The sequence below is a fragment of the Oncorhynchus mykiss genome, chromosome 28 (genome assembly GCF_057628025.1).
Source record: "Oncorhynchus mykiss isolate SJ-2025 chromosome 28, ASM5762802v1, whole genome shotgun sequence".
NCBI classification, from domain to species: domain Eukaryota; kingdom Metazoa; phylum Chordata; class Actinopteri; order Salmoniformes; family Salmonidae; genus Oncorhynchus; species Oncorhynchus mykiss.
In genome coordinates this window covers 1,876,549-1,897,270 of record NC_143049.1, presented here as the reverse complement: position 1 = coordinate 1,897,270, position 20,722 = coordinate 1,876,549, and the positions used below count along the sequence as shown (strand labels likewise).

At 42.5% G+C, this 20,722-nt stretch overlaps 3 protein-coding genes across 7 annotated transcripts; 1 reads left to right on the top strand and 2 right to left on the bottom strand.

Moving 5' to 3' along the window:
- Nucleotides 1-905: 905 nt before the first annotated feature.
- Nucleotides 906-11,449, bottom strand: LOC110508316 (PWWP domain-containing DNA repair factor 3A). Of its 5 annotated transcripts, XM_090225769.1 has the most exons (12): nt 11,307-11,449; nt 8,575-10,701; nt 7,697-8,129; nt 5,049-5,119; nt 4,878-4,963; nt 4,684-4,744; nt 3,282-3,357; nt 3,132-3,179; nt 2,710-2,954; nt 2,281-2,490; nt 1,724-1,812; nt 906-1,623 (listed from the first exon to the last, which is right to left on the bottom strand). In XM_090225769.1, the coding sequence occupies exons 2-12, from the start codon at nt 10,636-10,638 to the stop codon at nt 1,545-1,547; spliced, it is 3,462 nt and encodes a 1,153-aa protein (XP_090081895.1). In that variant the 5' UTR covers nt 10,639-10,701; nt 11,307-11,449; the 3' UTR covers nt 906-1,544. The 5 variants fall into 5 exon arrangements, 4 of the variants coding, with proteins under 4 accessions (XP_090081895.1, XP_090081897.1, XP_090081899.1 ...); XR_016492951.1 differs by lacking the exon at nt 4,684-4,744; XM_090225771.1 differs by lacking the exons at nt 7,697-8,129; nt 8,575-10,701 and having other exon boundaries at nt 11,307-11,403.
- Nucleotides 11,450-13,463: 2,014 nt separating this feature from the next.
- LOC118944809 (uncharacterized) lies at nt 13,464-17,704 on the top strand. Its single transcript, XM_036965921.2, has 3 exons — nt 13,464-14,148; nt 14,641-14,880; nt 15,122-17,704. The coding sequence occupies exons 2-3, from the start codon at nt 14,824-14,826 to the stop codon at nt 15,971-15,973; spliced, it is 909 nt and encodes a 302-aa protein (XP_036821816.2). The 5' UTR covers nt 13,464-14,148; nt 14,641-14,823; the 3' UTR covers nt 15,974-17,704.
- On the bottom strand, nt 17,683-20,660 carry LOC110508203 (uncharacterized). The gene is made up of 7 exons (XM_021588637.3): nt 20,484-20,660; nt 20,044-20,224; nt 19,726-19,902; nt 19,395-19,491; nt 19,027-19,180; nt 18,844-18,869; nt 17,683-18,685 (listed from the first exon to the last, which is right to left on the bottom strand). Exons 2-7 carry the CDS (start codon nt 20,197-20,199, stop codon nt 18,663-18,665), a joined length of 633 nt encoding a protein of 210 aa, XP_021444312.1. The 5' UTR covers nt 20,200-20,224; nt 20,484-20,660; the 3' UTR covers nt 17,683-18,662.
- Nucleotides 20,661-20,722: the final 62 nt, after the last annotated feature.

The window sequence follows — 20,722 nt, the reverse complement described above, 5'->3', positions numbered from 1 at the left end:
GATTATGGACAACGAACACAACTACATTTTATCGATGGCAATTTGAATGCAGAGATACCATGATATCCTGATGCCCATTGTTGTGCGATTCAAACACCGCCTCATGTTTCAGCATGATAATGCACAGCTGTATGTTGCAAGGATCTGTACACAATTCCTGGAAGCTGAAAATGTCCCAGTTCTTTCATGGCCTGCATACTCACCAGACATGTCACCCATTGAGCATGTTTGGGATACTCTGGATCGACGCGTATACAGCGTGTTACAGTTCCCGCCAATATCCAGCAACTTCACACAGCCATTGAAGAGGAGTGGGACAACATTCCAACGGCCACGATCAACAGCCTGATCAACTCTATGCGAAGATGTGTCGCGCTGCATGAGGCAAATGGTCACACCAGATACTGACTGGTTTTCTGATCCACGCCCCTACCTATTTTTTGGAAGATATGTGACCAACAGATACATATGTGTATTCCCAGTCATGTGAAATCCATAGATTAGGGCCTACTTGACTTAATTTCAATTGACTGATTTCTTTATATGAACTGTTGAAATTGTTGCATAATGCATTGATATTTTTGTTCAGTATTAAATATAATACAAATAAAATCCTTTATCAGACTTGCATGTATTCATTATTGACCTGTCATTGGGGAATAGTCGTGTTCCTGTACTGTCATTGCAAGTCACTGGGTGTGTCCCAAATGGTTCCCTACATAGTGCACAACTTGGGCCCTGATCAAAAAAGTGCACTATAAAGGGAATAGGGTGTCATTTGGGTTTCACTATAGATGAGTTGACATTCAGAATGTTGTATAGCTTGATGTTTTAAACACTGTCACCAGGAAATGGGTACTTACTAACAAGCTAACCTTACATGACCATAGAATAAGACTGGAATGTTCAAATATGACTATTTATTTAAAAAAGAGCAGACTTTTCCATAGAAAAATAGAGTAGTGTCTTTAATGTCCTGAATTTACAGTTGAACTGTCTAAACGGGCGACCATGTTGGATCAAATACGGTTGCAGTGGGTCTAAAATGAAGTCCCAGTTTCAACCAGCGGCATAAGTCTTATACGAGGTCCCACCCTCCCAGGAGTTCCGTGTTGAAGCTGTAAATCTTGACCAGTCGATCACAGATTTCAGATGATTTGACAATGACTTGATAATTCAACGTAGTTTTGTTAAATCACACCACTGCTAGCATGTACAACAGCAGTTGATTGTCCTCAGAGCCACATTTAGAGACCGTTATATATGGTTCTTATTGTCTGCGATAGACCAGTGTCCTGGCCAGAGGGTGTACTTGTATATCAAGCTGCTTCACGGTACAGAAAAAGGCTTCTACCTTACTGGCTGTTCTTTCTTGGACAAGGCTACTTACTTATTTCCTGTCCTATAATGCTTAGAAGCATCATTTGATTAGGACACTGGCATTCTGAGGCTGCATCCCAAATGGCACTATTCAAACTACTTTTTACCAGAACCCTATGGCCCGTTTAGTCTGAGGGTTGGAAGCCAAGTAGACTGTGTTATGTTCAGTGTGCAGGATGCTGACGGATCGATGCTTTCGTCTTCATCTGCTGCTCGATCATCGCATCAAACTCCTCTCTTTCTCTGAGGAGAGGAAGGAAAGAGAAGAAAGCAGATTTAGACCCAGAAATAAATGTAACGGTGTTAGCCTTTAATTCAGTGAGCCAACACACTGACCACTTACCTTTTACTCAGACAGGGCCCTTTCAGGTATTTGTCTTCTGCCTTCACCAGTGACAACTTGTCTACTCCGGCTATGGCATAGATAATAGCCTACACAAAAAGACATCACACTTCAGAATAATAACTCATTTAAGACACACTCTAGCTATTTATGAACTTTTCCTGTTGAAAAACAATAGTAATAAGTATAAAATAAGTATAAACACAGTAAACACACTTAAGGGTAAAACAAAAGTTGTTTTTTTTGACAACTGCACACTTCAAGGATTAGGGCATTCAAGGAGTTGGTCTGATGTCATCAGCCTCCCTCCTTGCTTGCTTGAGGAACAATAGAGAACAAAATAGGAAAGGCCCACTTGTGCCATGTCATACCTGGACCACCTATTGAGAAGTGCCTTTTGTTAAGTAAATCAGGTGTTAAATGAGGTGAAAAGGAGACTGGAGTAGGACTTCTAACATCACTTCCAACAATAAAGAATGGTATTAAAAACAGACAGCAAAGAAAGACACGTGTTTCGATGGACAATAAAGTTGTATTCTATTCTACAGCATTCTGACCTCTGGTAACAGCACGTCCAGTACCAAGCGGATGAGGTCTACATCGGCCAGACAGGGTGCGGTGAGGGGGGCGGTCTCGTACACCCCTCTCAGGTACTGGTACACCTGGTCCAGCTGCTCCTCGTCCTCCAGGTACGTGTCCACAACTGACCGACTGGCTGCCAGGAACCAACGCAGCCACTTAGACTGCTGCTGACCACTGATTACGCCCTGGGGTTAGAGAGAGGGTTTATCTTCTACATATAGAGCTACTCAAGTTTGGAGACCATATTACATACAGAGAAAGATGGAAGGATAGAGAATGGACAGAGAGAGGGGGATGGAGAGAAGATACTGACAGGCAAAGGAGAGGGACGGACAGATGGAGGGAGAAAACAACTACTATACTGAGTGCCTGGGAGAGAGAGAGGCATCGGCATGGTTACTCACTAGAAGGCGTGTCTCCACCCGGCGCTGCCTGACGACGAAGTCCACCAGTTTCTCGTTGGCACGGTTACGTGCAGCCTTGGAACGGTCAGGCAGCAGCTTCCTCCTCCTCTCCTCCTCCTGCCGTTTGCTGCCCTCCTGATCGTCCCCTTCCGGGTCAGAGGTTACGTACTGCTCCTCCAGAATTAGCTTACTGGGGAAGGTGAGGTCTGAGGTGCCCCGGGGGTAGCACCTTCTCACTGGGCAGCCTGGGGGAGGGATCATACAGTTAATGTGTTGATCCATCTAACCTTTATCTCAGTCACAGAGAACACATTATGTGGTACTAAATACCTGTTTAAACAGGACAGACAGCATTTGAGATGACTTGTGGGAATGTCACTGTATCAACATCAGAAAACATCAGTGAACGGACATGAACTTACTTATGTCATCAGAAAAGTATTCAATGAAGGAACCGGTGAAGCCGCATCCTGCAAAGACAATACAAACATTAACAACAGTAATGGGGAATATAACACTGAGTATAATCTGGATCAAGGTGCTCATTCTAAGAGAAGTGCAGAATAGTTTACCGATACGGATTCTATAGTCGGCTATCAACGCCAGACACCATTTGATGGCAGCATCATACTTCTCTCTGGCTTTACACTACAGACAACAGGAAACATCAACACAACGGTCACCAGAAATGTTGACAAAATATACACTGAACAAAAACATCAAACTATTTCAAATATTTGACTGTTACATAAGGAAATCAGACAATTGAAATAAATGCATTAGGCCTTAATCTATGGATTTCACATGACTGGGAATACAGTTAAGCAATATGTTGGTCACAGATACCTTTAAAAAAATATATATAATTGAGCGTGGATCAGAAAAACAGTCAGTATCTGGTGTGACCACCATTTGCCTCATGCAGCACGACACATCTCCTTCGCATAGAGTTGATCAGGCTGTTGATTGTGGCCTGTGGAATGTTGTCCCACTCCTCTTCAATGGCTGTGTGAAGTTGCTGGATATTGGCGGGAACTGGAACACGTTGTCGTACATGTCGATCCAGAGTATCCCAAACATGCTCAATGGGTGACATGTCTGGTGAGTATGCAGGCCATGGAAGAACTGGGACATTTTCAGCTTCCAGGAATTGTGTTTAGATCCTTGCGGCATGGGGCTGTGCATTATCGAGCTGAAACATAAGGTGATGGCGGCATATTGATGGCGGCATATTAAATGCACGACAATGGGCCCCGGGATCTCGTCACGGTATCTCTGTGCAGTTGAAACCGTGATTCATCCATGAAGAGCACATTTCTCCAGCCTGCCAGTGGCCATCGAAGTTTCATCAGCTGTCCGGTTGGCTGGTCTCAGATGATCCTGCAGGTGAAGAAGCCAGATGTGGATGTTCTGGGCTGGCGTGGTTACATGTGGTCTGCGGTTGTGAGGCTGGTTGGACGTACTACCACATTCTCTATAACCATATCGGAAGGGGCTTATGGTAGAGAAATTAACATTAAATTCACTGTCAACAGCTCTGGTGGACATTCCTGCAGTCAGCATGCCAATTGCACGCTTCCTCAAAACTTGAGACATCTACAGCATTGTGTTGTGTGACAAAACTGCACATTTTAGAATGGCCTTTTGTTGTCCCAAAAACAAGGTGCACCTGTGTAATGATGCTGTTTAATCAGGTTCTTGATATGCCACACCTGTCAGGTGGATGGATTATCTTGGCAAAGGATAAATGTTCACTAACAGGGATTTAAACAAATTTGTCCCAAAAAATTGAGAGAAATAAGATTTTTGTGCAAATGGGACCATGTTTTTGTTAAGCATATATATATATATATATATGATAATGCACAGCCCCATGACTCAAGGATCTGTACAAATATATATCTGTATCTATATTATATATTAGTTCTGTGGAGTCAGTATTCTTAAGAAACTGTTTTCTTCAGTTACCCTTACCACTAGCTGATCAGCCTCTTCACAGTCAAAAGGCTTCAATGTTTTTAGGGACACAGAAAAGCTTTGAAAGAAACACAAAAAGACAACAGTTAATATTGGAGCGCGGAGGCTAATCGGGCAATCAGGGAATGGACACCAGTTACAGCTCATAGGGAATGACTGTGGGAAGGGCTGCACAGAGTTTTGGCTCCTACCCTTTTCGTATCCTCTTTTTGTCAAACAGCAGGTCGTCAATAAACACAATGCTGGCCTTCTTCAGCTTATGGTTCACACTCTTCACCTATGGAGTCAAACAGTTTCTAGTTCAGTTACTACTGATGACTATTCAAAATTAGTTTAGTTGAAGCACAGCAATCAATACTCACCATTGCCGGCCAGAAAGGATAGTTTCTAAATTTGCACCAAACACATATTCCTTCCGTTATGGACAGTGGCTCTGAAAGAGACAAATAACTACGGTTATTTGAGTTTTAATTAACAACTCAACATAAGCTATAGTACACATGCAGGAAGGCATCATATCATCAAGGGAGTTAACCAACGCGCTCTCTCTCTAACACACCAAACCACCCCCCACGTGCATCCACATGCCCTTGTTGATTTTGTCTATCCCCACCAGACACGTTCATGACACGCAGGTTAAAATACCAAAACCAACTGTGAACACACTATATTAAATTGGGGACAGGTCGAAACACACATGAAACAATGATGGACATTTAGCTAGCTTGTTGCTGCTAGCTCATTTGTCTTGGGAGATAAACATCAGGTTGTCATTTTACCTGAAATGCATATGGTCCTATTTTTTTCTAAGCTGGATCTGTGTAGAATTTTGACCCATTTTGAGTCATACATAAATGTGTGTTCTCTACTCCGACAATTCATCGAGAGATAAAACAGGAAAACTAGTTTGACTCATCTTTCAATCACCCACATTGGTTAGCATGCTTGTGAAAACCAATGAGTAGATGGGAGAGGGGGGACTTGCAGTGCTTCAGGCAGTGCTTCAGGCATCTCAATGATAACGCGCGCGAGCAGTTTGGGTTAAATTATTGAATAACATGTAGGGCCCGGACGATATCAGTATCACAATATTTTTTCCATGGCAAAAATGAAACCACGAAGCAGTCAAACTCTTTGGCCCCTTAAAAACCTGCTTTATGTAAAATATTGTGTGCTATAGTTTGGAAAACAAATAAATGTGACTCTGGATGACATATTTTTTCCAAAATTAGGGCTGTTTTCCCACAGAAATGAAATATGCTGTGTTTTGTTTCCTTGCCACGATACTAATGAGTATCGCAATACTGGTATTTCCCGGCCCTAATAACACGCATGTGTACATGTACAGTGCCTTGCGAAAGTATTCGGCAACCTTGAACTTTGCAACCTTTTGCCACATTTCAGGCTTCAAACATAAAGATATAAAACTGTATTTTTTTGTGAAGAATCAACAACACAATCATGAAGTGGAACGACATTTATTGGATATTTCAAACTTTTTTAACAAATCAAAAACTAAAAAATTGGGCGTGCAAAATTATTCAGCCCCCTTAAGTTAATACTTTGTAGCGCCACCTTTTGATGCGATTACAGCTGTAAGTCGCTTGGGGTATGTCTCTATCAGTTTTGCACATCGAGAGACTGAAATTATTTCCCATTCCTCCTTGCAAAACAGCTCAAGCTCAGTGAGGTTGGATGGAGAGCATTTGTGAACAGCAGTTTTCAGTTCTTTCCACAGATTCTCGATTGGATTCAGGTCTGGACTTTGACTTGGCCATTCTAACACCTGGATATGTTTATTTTTGAATCATTCCATTGTAGATTTTGCTTTATGTTTTGGATCATTGTCTTGTTGGAAGACAAATCTCCGTCCCAGTCTCAGGTCTTTTGCAGACTCCATCAGGTTTTCTTCCAGAATGGTCCTGTATTTGGCTCCATCCATCTTCCCATCAATTTTAACCATCTTCCCTGTCCCTGCTGAAGAAAAGCAGGCCCAAACCATGATGCTGCCACCACCATGTTTGACAGTGGGGATGGTGTGTTCAGCTGTGTTGCTTTTACGCCAAACATAACGTTTTGCATTATTGCCAAAAAGTTCAATTTTGGTTTCATCTGACCAGAGCACCTTCTTCCACATGTTTGGTGTGTCTCCCAGGTGGCTTGTGGCAAACTTTAAACAACACTTTCTATGGATATCTTTAAGAAATGGCTTTCTTCTTGCCACTCTTCCATAAAGGCCAGATTTGTGCAATATACGACTGATTGTTGTCCTATGGACAGAGTCTCCCACCTCAGCTGTAGATCTCTGCAGTTCATCCAGAGTGATCATGGGCCTCTTGGCTGCATCTCTGATCAGTCTTCTCCTTGTATGAGCTGAAAGTTTAGAGGGACGGCCAGGTCTTGGTAGATTTGCAGTGGTCTGATACTCCTTCCATTTCAATATTATCGCTTGCAGTGCTCCTTGGGATGTTTAAAGCTTGGGAAATCTTTTTGTATCCAAATCCAGCTTTAAACTTCTTCACAACAGTATCTCAGACCTGCCTGGTGTGTTCCTTGTTCTTCATGATGCTCTCTGCGCTTTTAACGGACCTCTGAGACTATCACAGTGCAGGTGCATTTATACGGAGACTTGATTACACACAGGTGGATTGTATTTATCATCATTAGTCATTTAGGTCAACATTGGATCATTCAGAGATCCTCACTGAACTTCTGGAGAGAGTTTGCTGCACTGAAAGTAAAGGGGTTGAATAATTTTGCACGCCCAATTTTTCAGTTTTTGATTTGTTAAAAAAGTTTGAAATATCCAATAAATGTCGTTCCACTTCATGATTGTGTCCCACTTGTTGTTGATTCTTCACAAAACAATAGAGTTTTATATCTTTATGTTTGAAGCCTGAAATGTGGCAAAAGGTCGCAAAGTTCAAGGGGGCCGAATACTTTCGCAAGGCACTGTATTTAGCAATGCTTGCCCACGCAACGTAGCCAGTCTAGTCAGCACGTTACTCACTTGTGTTATTTAAGAAACTGGGTAGATCTTCCTCATCGTCTTGCTCTTCCTCCTCTTCAAGAGTCAGTGATGTTACACGGTCTTCCTGTACGCTTAACTCGATGGAGAGGTCTGAGGACAGGGAGGCATCTCCTGTGTCTGTGTCTGGTGAGTCTGACTCCTGCAGCTCAAACCTTGGTCTGGAGCGTGGCTCAGTGCTGGTAGTGTAACCGCTCTGCAGGCCAGCTCCCTCTGCTGTCTGGCCCTTCCTGCTTCTACGTCTGAGTTTGGCTGGGGGGCCTTCCTCAGAGCTGAAGGTCTGGGACCCTCCCTCTGCTGCAGCCTTCACCTTCTTCTTACCACCCTGAGTCTTCACTCCCTTCACTGTAGCCGAGTTCTTTGGCCTAACTCTGGGTCTACCCCGAGGTTTACTACCGGGTAAAGCTAAGTGTGTCTGGGAGAGATTACATATATTTTTTTAACAATTTTGTATTGAACATATGAATACTGGGATTTCATTTTAAACAGATTGAAATGCAATAGGCAAGAGAGAAGGTTATATAATGGTGATTACTTTTAAACACTGACCACAATCCTGAGCACTATTCAGTGTTTGACCATTCACCTGACAACGTAATATAGTGTTAAAGGAAAAGGAAGGAGGTGACCTGAGGTTCATGATAACTTGTTTTTGATAAGAGGAAATACAGTGCATTCGGAAAGTATTCAGACCCCTTTCCTTTTCCCACATTTTGTTATTCTAAAATTGATTAAATAAAACATTTTCCTCAATCTACACTCAATACCCCATAATGACAAAGTGAAAACAGGTTTTAACCTTAAAGGTTAAATAAATAAATAAATGTTTCTAATCAGTGATGAAGATGATAACACAGTACCTTCTCCAGAGGGCTTAGTTCCAACAGCTTCCAGGGGGTGATAGGTGAGGCGTTCTGTGGGCCCAGTCCCAAGTGAGTCAGGGAGGCAGAGAAGGGGTTGTCTGTTCCTGTGGAGGATCTGGGGTGAGGGCCTGGCGTGGAGCTAAGAAAGAGCTGCTGCTGGACCCGCTGAGGTCTGCCTCTGACTCTCTTAGGCGTGTTTGGTGAGAAGGGGATGCCAGAAGGGCTGCGAGTAGGAGAGAGGCTACTCTGTAGGCTGGACGAGAGGTCTGCAGACAGTACAATGAGTGAGGAGGGGACATCGGAGTCTACCTTGAGGGTCTGTGATTTTTTTATATATTTTCTCTTTGGAAGCCCAGGATAACTGAATGTGGGAGAGGAAAGGTTGAGGTCTGCAGATAACACAGGGAGTAAGGAGAGGACTCCTGAGTCTACCTTGTGGGTCTTTGATTTCTTAGTATATTTCCTTTTTTTTACAGTCTCCTCCTGTGACTGTTCCGTGTCTCGTAACTCTACCTTATGCTTCTGCGATTTTTTGGATGTCTTTTCCCCATTTCTCACGGTCTCATGTGAGTCCTCCTTATGCTTCTGAGATTTTTTTGTGTAGTTCCTCTTTCTCACGGTCTCTTGTGATTGGTCAATCCCCAGTAACTGTTCTACGATATGGCTTTGTGATTTTTTCGATGCCACCTTGTTTACCTTATTCGTCAGCGATTTCATAGATTTATTTTTTCCAGTCTCTGGGGATTGTGACTGGTCAATCTCCTGGGTCTGTGATTTTTTTGTATATTTCCTCTTTTTTACAGTTTCTTGTGAGTGGTCTACCTTGTGGGTTGAAGATATTTTAGACACCTTTTTCCTTTTTGTTACCAACTCTTGTGACTGGTCTACCTGGTGGGTTGGTGATTTCATAGTTGTCTTTTTCCCATTTCTCACAGTCTCCTGTGGCTTGTCTCCCTTATGGCTCTGTGTTTTTTTTGTATATTTCCTCTTTGTTACCATCTCTTGTGACTGCTCTCCCTTATGGGTTGGAGATATTTTAGAGCCCTTTTTCTTTTTTGTTACAGACTCCTCCTGTGACTGGTCAACCTTAGGGGTCTGAGATGTTTTTGTATATGTCCTCTTTCTCACCGTCTCCTGTGACCAGTCTATCTTATGGGTTGGTGATTTTCTAGATGTATTTTCCCCATTTCTCACTGTCTCACTCTCCTGTGACTGGTCAGTGTCCCTTGGCTGGCCTACCTTATGGCTCTGTGATTTTTTTGTATATTTCCTTTTTTGCCCAGTCTTTTGTGTCAGGCAATTCTCTTGTCCTACCTTAATAGTCGGTAAGGGTTTAGATGTATTTTCCCCATTTGTCACGGTCTCCTGTGGATGATCGACCTTATGAATTTGGGATTTTTTTGCCGCCTTTCTCCCATCTTTCAGATTCTGTGGTGACTGGCACAGAGTCCTTTGCTCTTTGGCACATTTGCTTATAAATATCCCAGTGGCAGTGATACCACCAGTGGTTAGAACATTAGGGCCTGTTAGGTCTCCTTGTCCAACAGAAGCACTGGAGAGATGGGGCCCATTCTTACTCTGTCCCTTATTGGCGCTCTGTAAGTCCAAGGCAGGGCATGGTGGTTCAAAGGTGGCCTCAGGTATCACAGGTGAGCTGGGTGTCAGTGTCACAGCCTCTGTTTGGTCTTCTGGCTGTAAACATGGATGTGTAGCTGTCGGGGAATGGGCCTGGTGGATATGGTGTTCTGTGTCAGTCTGGGTTTTTTTGTGTTTCCGTGGCCTCCCCCTCTTGCGACGTTCACCCTGTGGCTGTGATGCATCAAAGGTTCCTTTCTCTGCTGTCCTCTTTTTTTGGGGTGAAACAAGTGTTTGAGATGGGCAAGAAGGGTTGGTTGAAACAGGTGTTTCAGCTGGGATAGCAGAGCTGGTTCCTTCCCCATCCCCAAAGCAGTGTGTGGGAGACGGAGGGCTAACTCCCAGCTGTGCAGTGGCTGTCTGCTGGTCGGCCCAAACCGAGGTCTTCTGTGTGGAAGAGGAAGAACTGTCCTCTGGAGAATTCATGTTCAGGGCCAGGCAAGCTCCAGTGCTTCAGCTCCTCAGGAGGACAAAGCTCATCATCTTGAGCTGTTATGGAACCATGCAGGATGTGAACAGGTTTATTCTTTGTGTTGATCAAATAAAGCCATGTGAATTTCAGAGAGGGGTGTAATCTTAGGGCTTGTTGTGTGCATCTAAGAAACATTTGAGCAAAAATCTGTTCTGCTAACCACAGCTTGTAAATAATTGAAAGTTCTGCTTTGCTAGCTATAACAACATACCTAAACGCTTTTGCGTGTAACTAGCTAGTTGTGGGGATTGTGGGTTTACCATCGACAACAATACCAACAGGTAGGTCAAGTAAATTAACTAGCAACACATCTGTTGTCGACACTCCACTGATCAGTCTCGTCGAAATTTCACAACAAAAATGATCGAATGAGATTACAGACAGTTGCCTAGCTTTGATAACTTTTTGTATTTACTTTACATCCGCATATGCATGCACACCGTGTTTGCTGGTCAAGCAACAGTAGCAAGCTAACGATAATTATATCGCATACTCTGTACTGGCTAATCAGATAGCTAGCTACTGTATCGGATTGCAATTATTATTTCGCTAACAACCCAGCAAGAAATAATAGTAGCATAGAAGGTTCCAAATACTGATTTGTATAAATATGTATACATACACATAGACACAGCAAGATAGATGGAATACTTTCTTCTAGATACTTGAAAGGTTGCAACTCCTCTCAGCGTCTCGTCAACAACTCTTAAAAAAGTCGTTCCGGGTCACGGAATTTCAAACATTTTCAAAATAAAATTCGCCCACCTAATAGTAGAAAAGTGTCAATGACGTGTAAATAATTGTTTAAACATTAACATTGTTCATATTTAAGTGACATTTGCATTACATTTAGGTTGTAATACATGTTCCAAGGTCAAATAAATTCCCCCAATGCGAATCACTGTATATGGAATACATGTTGGCTTGTAGAGCAAAAAGTATCCTGGGGACCTTACTAAAAGTATTATAGGGGATAGTCAGTAGTGTCTGTAGAATGTATATATGGTGTCATTTCATGTGGCTCTAAATAATACAGTGTGTTGCTGGCCTTTTACTGTGGTCAAATAGCTTAAAATGGGGGCTAAAATATAAACAAATGATTCTATGTGCAGAGGGAAAAGTGTGGTTGGGAGTACTCAGTAAGGTCTGTATAAACCACCTTCAAATGACCAGGTGCCATCTATGGTCCTGAAGTCAATGCCTATACACACTAAACTATCAACACTCAAATAACAAACCCATAAGGCAATTTTTTTTTGTCAAAACAAAAATCTAATTTATTTACAATTTAAACATAATCAACATCAACCAGGCTATAGGGACACAGTCACTTCAGTCACCAATTGTATCAAATGTGTCAGTTAAAATTTATGGTCATACTTAAATCATTTCATAAAATGTTTCGGCAAAACATTTATGGTCTAACACACTTTGATACATTAATTTGTAGCAATCCCTTATCAAATACATACATTAAATTAGTGATGGCCACAAATATGGAAAATCAATATCAGTTGCATTTTCGATTCGATATTGATATTATATCGGTTCGTAGAAAATACATTGCAATTGTGTGAATGTTCACTTTTCTGTGATGTCCAGACAACTGCTTGCGGATTGCCCATTGGGCCAAGTGTGTTCCGGTGGTATTAACCTACTTAACCCGTTTTAATACAATGGGAAGCCCATCCACAATTGATGACCCATCAGCTGGCACTTAAATAATACTACAGTTTTACTGCAGCACCCAGAATAGTTTTTGCTCTATAAGCCAATGTAACAGTATAGCTTCCGTTCCTCTCCTCGCCCCTACCCGGGCTCGAACCAGGGACCCTCTGCACACACAGACAACTGACACCCACAGAGCATCGTTACCCATCGCACCACCGCTAACTAGCTAGCCATTTCACATCGGTTACACCAATATGTATTCCATATGCAGTGATTCGCATTGTGGCCGCCAATGGAATGGATGGAGCAAAAGGCCAGAAACACTCCATATTATTCAGAGCCCCATGAAATGACACCATACAGTATACATTCTACAGACCCTACTTAGTACTTATTTCCCTACTTTAACATCATCACAAATAATCATTGTTCCTGTACATTGCTATATTTTTACCGTATAGTGTCCAGGCACCCCATTATTAAGCTATTGGGCCACAGTAAAAGGCCAGCAACACTCAGAGTCCCATGAAATAACACCATATATAGATTCCACAGACCCTACTAGAATAGTTTTTTCTCTATAAGCCCATGTGTAATTTATAGACCTAGTGTATTGCATTGGGACCAAAGGAGTGGGTGGAGTAGAAAGGGCTGCTGGGTATTTAGACCACACACATTCAAGATATAACACCATCTATAAACTCTAGTCTAGTGCGACATCAATAGGGTTTGTAGAATATGATGTTCTTTACATTCATTTACTTAAGTGCCAAACATTTACCAATTTATTTATTTTTATTTTACCTTTATTTAACTAGGCAAGTCAATTAAGAACAAATTCTTATTTTCAGTGACGGCCTAAGAACAGTCAATGAGCTCCACGGCCTAGGAACAGTCAATTCTGCTCCACCTTATAATGTTATGTATCTTATATGGAGTAGTAATTGTCTTTAGTTTTAACATTATGCACTACGTAAAGCTGCACAAAATTATTGATTTCATGTCATACACAGCGTTTTACCGCAGACTTTTATTGTGAAGGCAAATCGGAAAACCGGAAGTTTTAATATTTCTACCAGGACACTAATGTTGCTGCCATGACGCTAATGCAACTCTTGAGCCAAAACACAACTTAATATCGTCGGGTTTTGCGCCCTTTGATTCGTGGCATATGTAGCACATTACACTGAATTTAGGAACAACGCAATTATATTTTCCTTTATTTCAAGACAAGTTGACAACATTAAATATTTAGGCAGAAAACCAAAATAGGAAAGGAATTAAAAGGAATTTAATGTGACTGTAACAAACTAGTGATTAAACATTAGTGTCTGAGACAATAATAAATAAATAAAACATAACAATAAGAACAAATTCTTATTTACAATGACGGCCTACCGGGGAACTGCCTTGCTCAGGGGCAGAACGACAGATGTTTACCTTCAGCTCGGTGATTTGATCCCGTAACCTGCTTGGCCCCCCGCTGACACTCTTGAGTCAAGGAAATTTTTGGTTCCGACAACCAATCATATCGCCGTCTGTATAACCAATAATTTCACTCGCCAACCAATCCGAGAGGCCAGTGCAACCAACCAGTAACCAATAATTCACCAATGAGGATAGAGCTATGGCGGGACCTTTAAACTCTCTCCAAGAGGACCATGGAAAATATATATTTTCTTTTAGGTAATTTTATTCGCGAATTATGTTTATTTTCTGAAGTAACGTTAGCTACATTTTTTTTGTTTGAGTTTTCATTGATCATCATCATAATCGATCGGAATATCTAGCAGGTAAGATCACTGTGTTAGGCTACAGTTAATAGTCATCCGACGCACGGTTCGGTTAACAAGATTTACAGTGTAGCTACGGTAACGCTAACACGTTAGTAAACTGGTGTTTTAACACTGACACAGGTTAACGAAGTAACGTAACTTTAGCTAGTTTAACGTCCGATGACTCAGACCATCAAAATAGTCTGTTAACCTCACTATTTTCATACTAATCTGGAGTTATTATTTTCATTAATGATGACGCTTAGTTGATAGCGATAATAGATAAGTAAAACAAAGGATGGTGTTTAATCTATTGATCTAATTAAGTTAATAGTTCTACTTTTCAGCCCTTCCAGGCCTGTATTTGAAGTATATATAGTGATGACTTGCATTTTAAATGATATACAGGCCTAACGTTACACGGTATGTCTCATGTGATATGATCACCTGTTCTTTGGGGAATGTATCATCGATACATTATTTCTCATGTGGGAAATGTTGTTGTGTTAGGATTTCAGGGAGAGATGTATGCCTTCCCAAGGGATGGCAAAGCATTTTGCCTGATGTGGATCATAAGTGGATGACCAAGGCGTTGTTCAGGTGGTCGGGGAATGGGATTCCAGAGATGGACTTTGCCAGGGTTGACAAAATGTGGTGGGACTGCCCTCCACCACCATCTGCAGCTCAGTAGAGATGGAAAGATACTTTGCCGATCCTCTGTTGCTCTGGATGCCCAGGAAGCTCTGGCAGGTAAAGTTGTATTGCCCACATTCTGTGCAGTAGGAAGGTCATCAGTTGGAACATATGGTTCCTTACACTGTTCCACGCGAAATACACTGGTAATGGCAATATAATGTAAATAATAATCTAATGCAGCTTTTATATTTAATACAAAACAGCAACACATTTCTCTTTGTGAAATGTTATTATAGAATTATTCCATTCTCAGTCCAGTGTATTCTCATATTTATGTAGTTTGTTTTCTTTGGAGGAGCTGATAGGTTTGAAGTACCTCTTTGATCAGACTGGTTTGGTGCTGCAGGATCACAAGGCTGCCATTGAGGAACTGGAGACAGGTGATCCTGATGTCCAAGGGGAGGATGATGAGGGCTTTGTGGAGCTTGTGGAATATCAGGACCTGACAGTTCCTGGGCTGGAGACAGCCCTGCCTCTTGTTGGCACCTGTCGTCGTACTCCCACCCCCTCTACCAGCATCCAGTCCACAGCTGCATCAGTCAGTCCCCTGTCCTCCTCTCCTGTACGGGCTACTCCACCACCTGGGCCTCTGTCCTCCACACTTGGGCTCGTCCTTCCCCTGTCCTACGTTCCTGTACGGGCTACTCCACCACCTGGGCCTCTGTCCTCCACACTTGGGCTCGTCCTTCCCCTGTCCTATGTTCCTGTTCGGGCTACTCCACCACCTGGGCCTCTGTCCTCCACACTTGGGCTCGTCCTTCCGCTGTCCTATGTTCCTGTACGGGCTACTCCACCACCTGGGCCTCTGTCCTCCACACTTGGGCTCGTCCTTCCCCTGTCCTATGTTCCTGTTCGGGCTACTCCACCACCTGGGCCTCTGTCCTCCACACTTGGGCTCGTCCTTCCCCTGTCCTACGTTCCTGTTCGGCTACTCCACCACCTGGGCCTCTGTCCTCCACACTTGGGCTCGTCCTACCCCTGTCCTATGTTCCTGTACAGGCTACTCCACCACCTGGGCCCCTGTCCTCCACACTTGGGCTCGTCCTACCCCTGTCCTATGTTCCTGTTCGGGCTACTCCACCACCTGGGCCTCTGTCCTCCACACTTGGCTCGTCATTCCCCTGTCCTACGTTCCTGTTCAGGCTAACATTACGCCTTAGTCCATGTACCATGAATATTCTTTTTAAAGCGTGAATTGGCTCTGGCAGTCAAAACAGCCAAATACTCCATCTAAAGTATTGGGATAGTATAATGTTTTGTTGTTTCGGCTCTGTACTCCAGCACTTTAGATTTGCAATGATACAAAGTGCAGACTGTCGGCTTTAATTTGAGGGTATTTTCATCCATATTACAGCACTTTTTATTATAGTACTTTTTGTACATAGTCCCCCCCCATTTAAGAGGACCCAAAAGTATTGGGATAAATGAACTTATGTGTATTAAAGTAGTCAAAAGTTTAGTATTTGGTCCGTTATTCCTAGCACACAATGATTACATCAAGCTTGTGACTCTACAAACATTTGCTGTTTGTTTTGGTTGTGTTTCAGATTATTTTGTGCCCAATACAAATTACTGATAAATCATGTATTGTGTCATTTTGGAGTCAGTTATTGTAAATAAGAATATAATATGTTTCTAAACACTTCTACATTAATGTGGATGCTACCAGGACTACCGATAGTCCTGATGAATTGTGAAGAATGATTAGTGAGAAAGTTACAGATGCACAAATATCATACCCCTTGTCATACAGCATGTCTTGGGTGTATGTTGAGAGGTAGCTTGTAAGTAAGGATTTCATTGCACTGTTTACACCCTGTATATATATGATGATTAAAATTGGATTTGATTTAATTTGATTTGACAGAGAGGATGCTTGCCATTTCAGGAGACGGTTCTGAAAGAGTACACCAGGTCTATATCTCTGGATAAGTTTGGCCAGGAGGGCTTCTGAGGAGAAGACCTTCAAGTAGGTTGTTGAAAATGCTCTGTGGTATGCTGGGTATTTGGTGGCATTGATGAAGAGTGTTGCAAAAAAACATGCTGCCAATCAGATGACTTTGTAGTGGTCCCACCATCCAGCATCCAGTCCACACCTCTACCCGCATCCGTCCTCTGCTCCTGTACGGACTACTCCACCACCAGCTGGTTCTCTCTCCGTGGCCTTGACACCTGTGCTCTGCTGGGCCTCTGTTCATGATCTCCACACCTGTGCCCGGCTGGGCCTCTGTTCATGATCTCCACTCCACACCTGTGCCCGGCTGGGCCTCTGTTCATGATCTCCGCACCTGTGCCCGGCTGGGCCTCTGTTCATGATCTCCACACCTGTGCCCGGCTGGGCCTCTGTTCATGATTTTCACACCTGTGCCTCTGTTCATGATCTTCACACCTGTGCCTCTGTTCATGATCTTCACACCTGTGCCTCTGTTCATGATCTCCATACCTGTGCCCGACTGGGCCTCTGTTCATGATCTCCACACCTGTGCCTCTGTTCATGATCTCCACACCTGTGCCTCTGTTCATGATTTTCACACCTGTGCCCGGGTGGACCTCTGTTCATGATCTTCACACCTGTGCCAGTCCCGTCCTCTGCTCCTTATGGGCTGGGCATTCTGATGGAGCCAGCGATCACTCTTCGTTTTCAGTTAATTTTATATAATTGTAATTATTTGTGTTCAATTGTTTGTCCCTCTGTGGTGTTTATTTAATTAACTGTAATACAGCATCATTTGTCATTGACCTATTACTAAAAAGTATTCTCCCCATACTCTTAATTCACTCTGAGCACAAAAGCCATTAGCTGAATTCTCTAATTACATTTTGTTTTGTTCAATTAATGTCAGTCTTTGAATGCTCCATTGTATAAACTATTTAATGTTCCTGCTTGTGTGCTTTGTGCACTGATTTCAAACCATTTGAGTACATTTGTCATTCTCACGTCTTTCTCCAATTCTGTGTCTTCAATTACTTCCTTGATTTACAATCAAAACAACTCCGCCAACATTACGCTTTCGATGTGAACTTGATATTAAATGTATAAATTAAGCCGTTTCTCTTATTTGAGATGAACTAGATTTAACTCCTGTGGTGTTCAGGCTTAACACATTCAGGCTACCCTTCTATAAATGTGAATCCTGAAGAGGGTGAGCGATTTGACCAAAGGTGACAGGTTTTCATAATAAAAAGTTATGGATGACAGATTTACGGGGTGAGAGGAACGAGGATTGTCGGATGAAGCCCGATACTTTTCTACTCTCAGATTGTCAGGGTAGGGAAAAGAAAGCATTAAAAAACCATGCAAGGCTAAATACAGCAGCCTCGTTGGGATTCGATTCACCGTCGGCATGGGCGGGTATGTTCGTTCTTGGTAGAAAATGACACCCGAATTCGTTACACTTTAATTCCTGGTGTCGCAACCTCGACTGATGAGCTAGATCTTTGGCCCAACGCTCTAACCATTAGGCTACCTGCCGCCCCACATAGGGTTCTGGTCATAGCTGGAAAATGTTACATGTTATTCCATCACAATCATGTCATGAGTGTAATACTGTAGTGTGAAAAATACACGGGGGATTAGAAATGATGCAGAAAATGACATTGATACAACCCACCATCTATCTGTAATATTAAAGCTGAGCTACTCCCAGGAGTGTTTTATCCACAGAGGAATAACACAACACAGACACATGGCAAAGCAGTGCAACATGTTTCCAACCCTACATAAAAATATAATATATAACAGTACACAGAGCACGGTGAAATAAGTATGTGTTAATCACATTAATTAATAAACCCTTCAGATTAACAATGACGCCCTCATATATCTCTCCTCACAGTCAAAAAGCACTGGATGACAATCCTGAGAGAAAGTAGGAAAAAAACGACATTAGGACACAGATAAACTAAAGCAATTGCAAACTATTATGCCATGTTGGTTTGATACAAGCCTGCATATATGAGGTTATCAATCATAGTGTGTATGAGCAATAAACAGAAGTGATTCTTGTGGTGAATTACCATTGATCTTGCAACCTCTTCTTTCCCTGTAATACAAAACGTAATGTCCTTTTTAAGATATTCGTTTAGTGGAAATGAAACTGAACAATAAGGGGAATGCTGGTGTCTACAGCACAAATACAGTTTTTAGTTAAGTTTTTTGTATTTATATACATTTTTACATATGAGCTGCTGTACACTCACATTTGTGTCATCATATAGTGTTTGCTGGACTCGCAGGCTTGCATTTGACTCATTGCTGCCACCGCCTGGCTATTTGAAGCATCACATGAAGCAGAGCAGGAGTGGGACTGGTGGACAGCTTGGGTGAAGTTGAATCGTAACCACTCAAAATGGTCTACAGTAATAAAAAACGGAACATCTTCCAGTGTCATAAAATAACATTTATAATGTAAGATATGTTGGTTATTCTGTAATCGCTATCACGAGAGGGATGTGATTTATGGCCAGGACACTGTCTCAATGGGACTTTGCTTAAATAAAGGTAAAAAAATAAATAAAAATACATGTGTGTATATATATATGTATTCTTTAATCCAGTAATACCGTACCTCTCTGTAGACTCAGATCTAGGGACATATTTCTCTGTGTATCTCTGTGCAGGGAAATAGCACTCCTTTGTGCTGTTTCATTCGCATGCAGCATCGCCTGTGTACAAAGCAAATCTACAGTCACTGACAATCTATATGATGTTTTAGAATAGATAGTTTTGACCAAAAGTTTTGATGCCAAGGAGTTGTATTCTGAACATGAACAGCATACAATCTATAGTCTATGTATTCTGAACATCAACAGCATACAATCTATAATCTATGTATTCTGAACATGAACAAGGATGTCAAACAGGTGAATGTCTAAAATTACATTGGAGGCTACACTCACATTCTCCTGCAGGCTGAGGCTCAGGGACACGTAATTCTCTCTCAGTCTCTCAGCGACAACCTCCATCTCCCGCTGCAGTGTGGTTTGGTTCTCCTGGCTCAGCCTTACAGACTCCAGCAAGGCCTGCTTTTCCTTCTCCCACACAACCTTCGCCCCTTCCATCTTCTCCGTCAGGGACTGTGTAACAGAGTTAAGATTGTACCGGTAAGCTCACAGCAAGCACTGTCTCGAGCTCTTGTACAGACAGTGTACCTTGGGTTGTACCCAGATACGGAGGGCACCATACTGCTGAACAAGCAGGCACACTGTGGTCCACACCTGTTGGGCTACGTTGCACTGGGCCACGCCCTTCATGTGAGGAGAGGTGGCCCACACCACGATAACGATGAGGGAGACCATGGACCACAGGGTCAGCAGTGCCATCACCAGGTTACAGCAGGTCCCGGATGACTTGGAACTCTTGGAACGAGCCATGGTGTTGAAGGGAGCTGTGGTTGCGCTGGGAATGACAAAGATCATATCCCTTGTCGGTTATGTCTGACAACAGAGACAGACAGCAGTTGTACAAGCTTCAGGCGGAAGGACTCTTTTGTGTCCACTGTGATGGGGAAAAAGTCTCAGAAGTCCAGACAGAAGTTTACACTTGTCTTTATCAACTGAGCCTAACGACTCATGTTACACAGGCTGAAGCAGTACTGTAAATTGTAAGGTTTTCCATTTAACTGTAGAGTCCTCGTTCAACAAAACAACTCACTTACCTTTGTCCAAATATCCCCTTTAAAACCAATACCCAGTCTTTCACCACATCTTAGTTAGAATGCTTTTATAAAGGAAGAATCCTAGCAGCCTCTCTGTGTTTATTTTATCATGCCAGGACTAGTGTACAGTACACTCCACGCTCATCACTGCACATTCCATCTCACTACTTTTTAAACAAATCCTTTTGTAGAAGGTTGTTCACATGCCAACTACTTGTAGAAATAAGACTACACTTTCC

Excerpts from the sequence above, each read along its gene's own strand:
- LOC110508203 (XM_021588637.3), bottom strand. The coding sequence starts at position 20,199 with ATGGCTCGTTCCAAGAGTTCCAAGTCATCCGGGACCTGCTGTAACCTG. Across the intron at positions 19,903-20,043 it reads AGTGCAACGTAGCCCAACAG|TCCCTGACGGAGAAGATGGA; the intron begins GTGTGGACCACA and ends TCTGTTACACAG. Across the intron at positions 19,492-19,725 it reads GCCTCAGCCTGCAGGAGAAT|GCGATGCTGCATGCGAATGA; the intron begins GTGAGTGTAGCC and ends CTTTGTACACAG.
- LOC118944809 (XM_036965921.2), top strand. The coding sequence starts at position 14,824 with ATGGAAAGATACTTTGCCGATCCTCTGTTGCTCTGGATGCCCAGGAAG. Across the intron at positions 14,881-15,121 it reads TGCCCAGGAAGCTCTGGCAG|GAGCTGATAGGTTTGAAGTA; the intron begins GTAAAGTTGTAT and ends TTTTCTTTGGAG.
- LOC110508316 (XM_090225769.1), bottom strand. The coding sequence starts at position 10,638 with ATGAATTCTCCAGAGGACAGTTCTTCCTCTTCCACACAGAAGACCTCG. Across the intron at positions 8,130-8,574 it reads AACTAAGCCCTCTGGAGAAG|ACACACTTAGCTTTACCCGG; the intron begins GTACTGTGTTAT and ends AATCTCTCCCAG. Across the intron at positions 5,120-7,696 it reads CAGTTTCTTAAATAACACAA|AGCCACTGTCCATAACGGAA; the intron begins GTGAGTAACGTG and ends TGTCTCTTTCAG.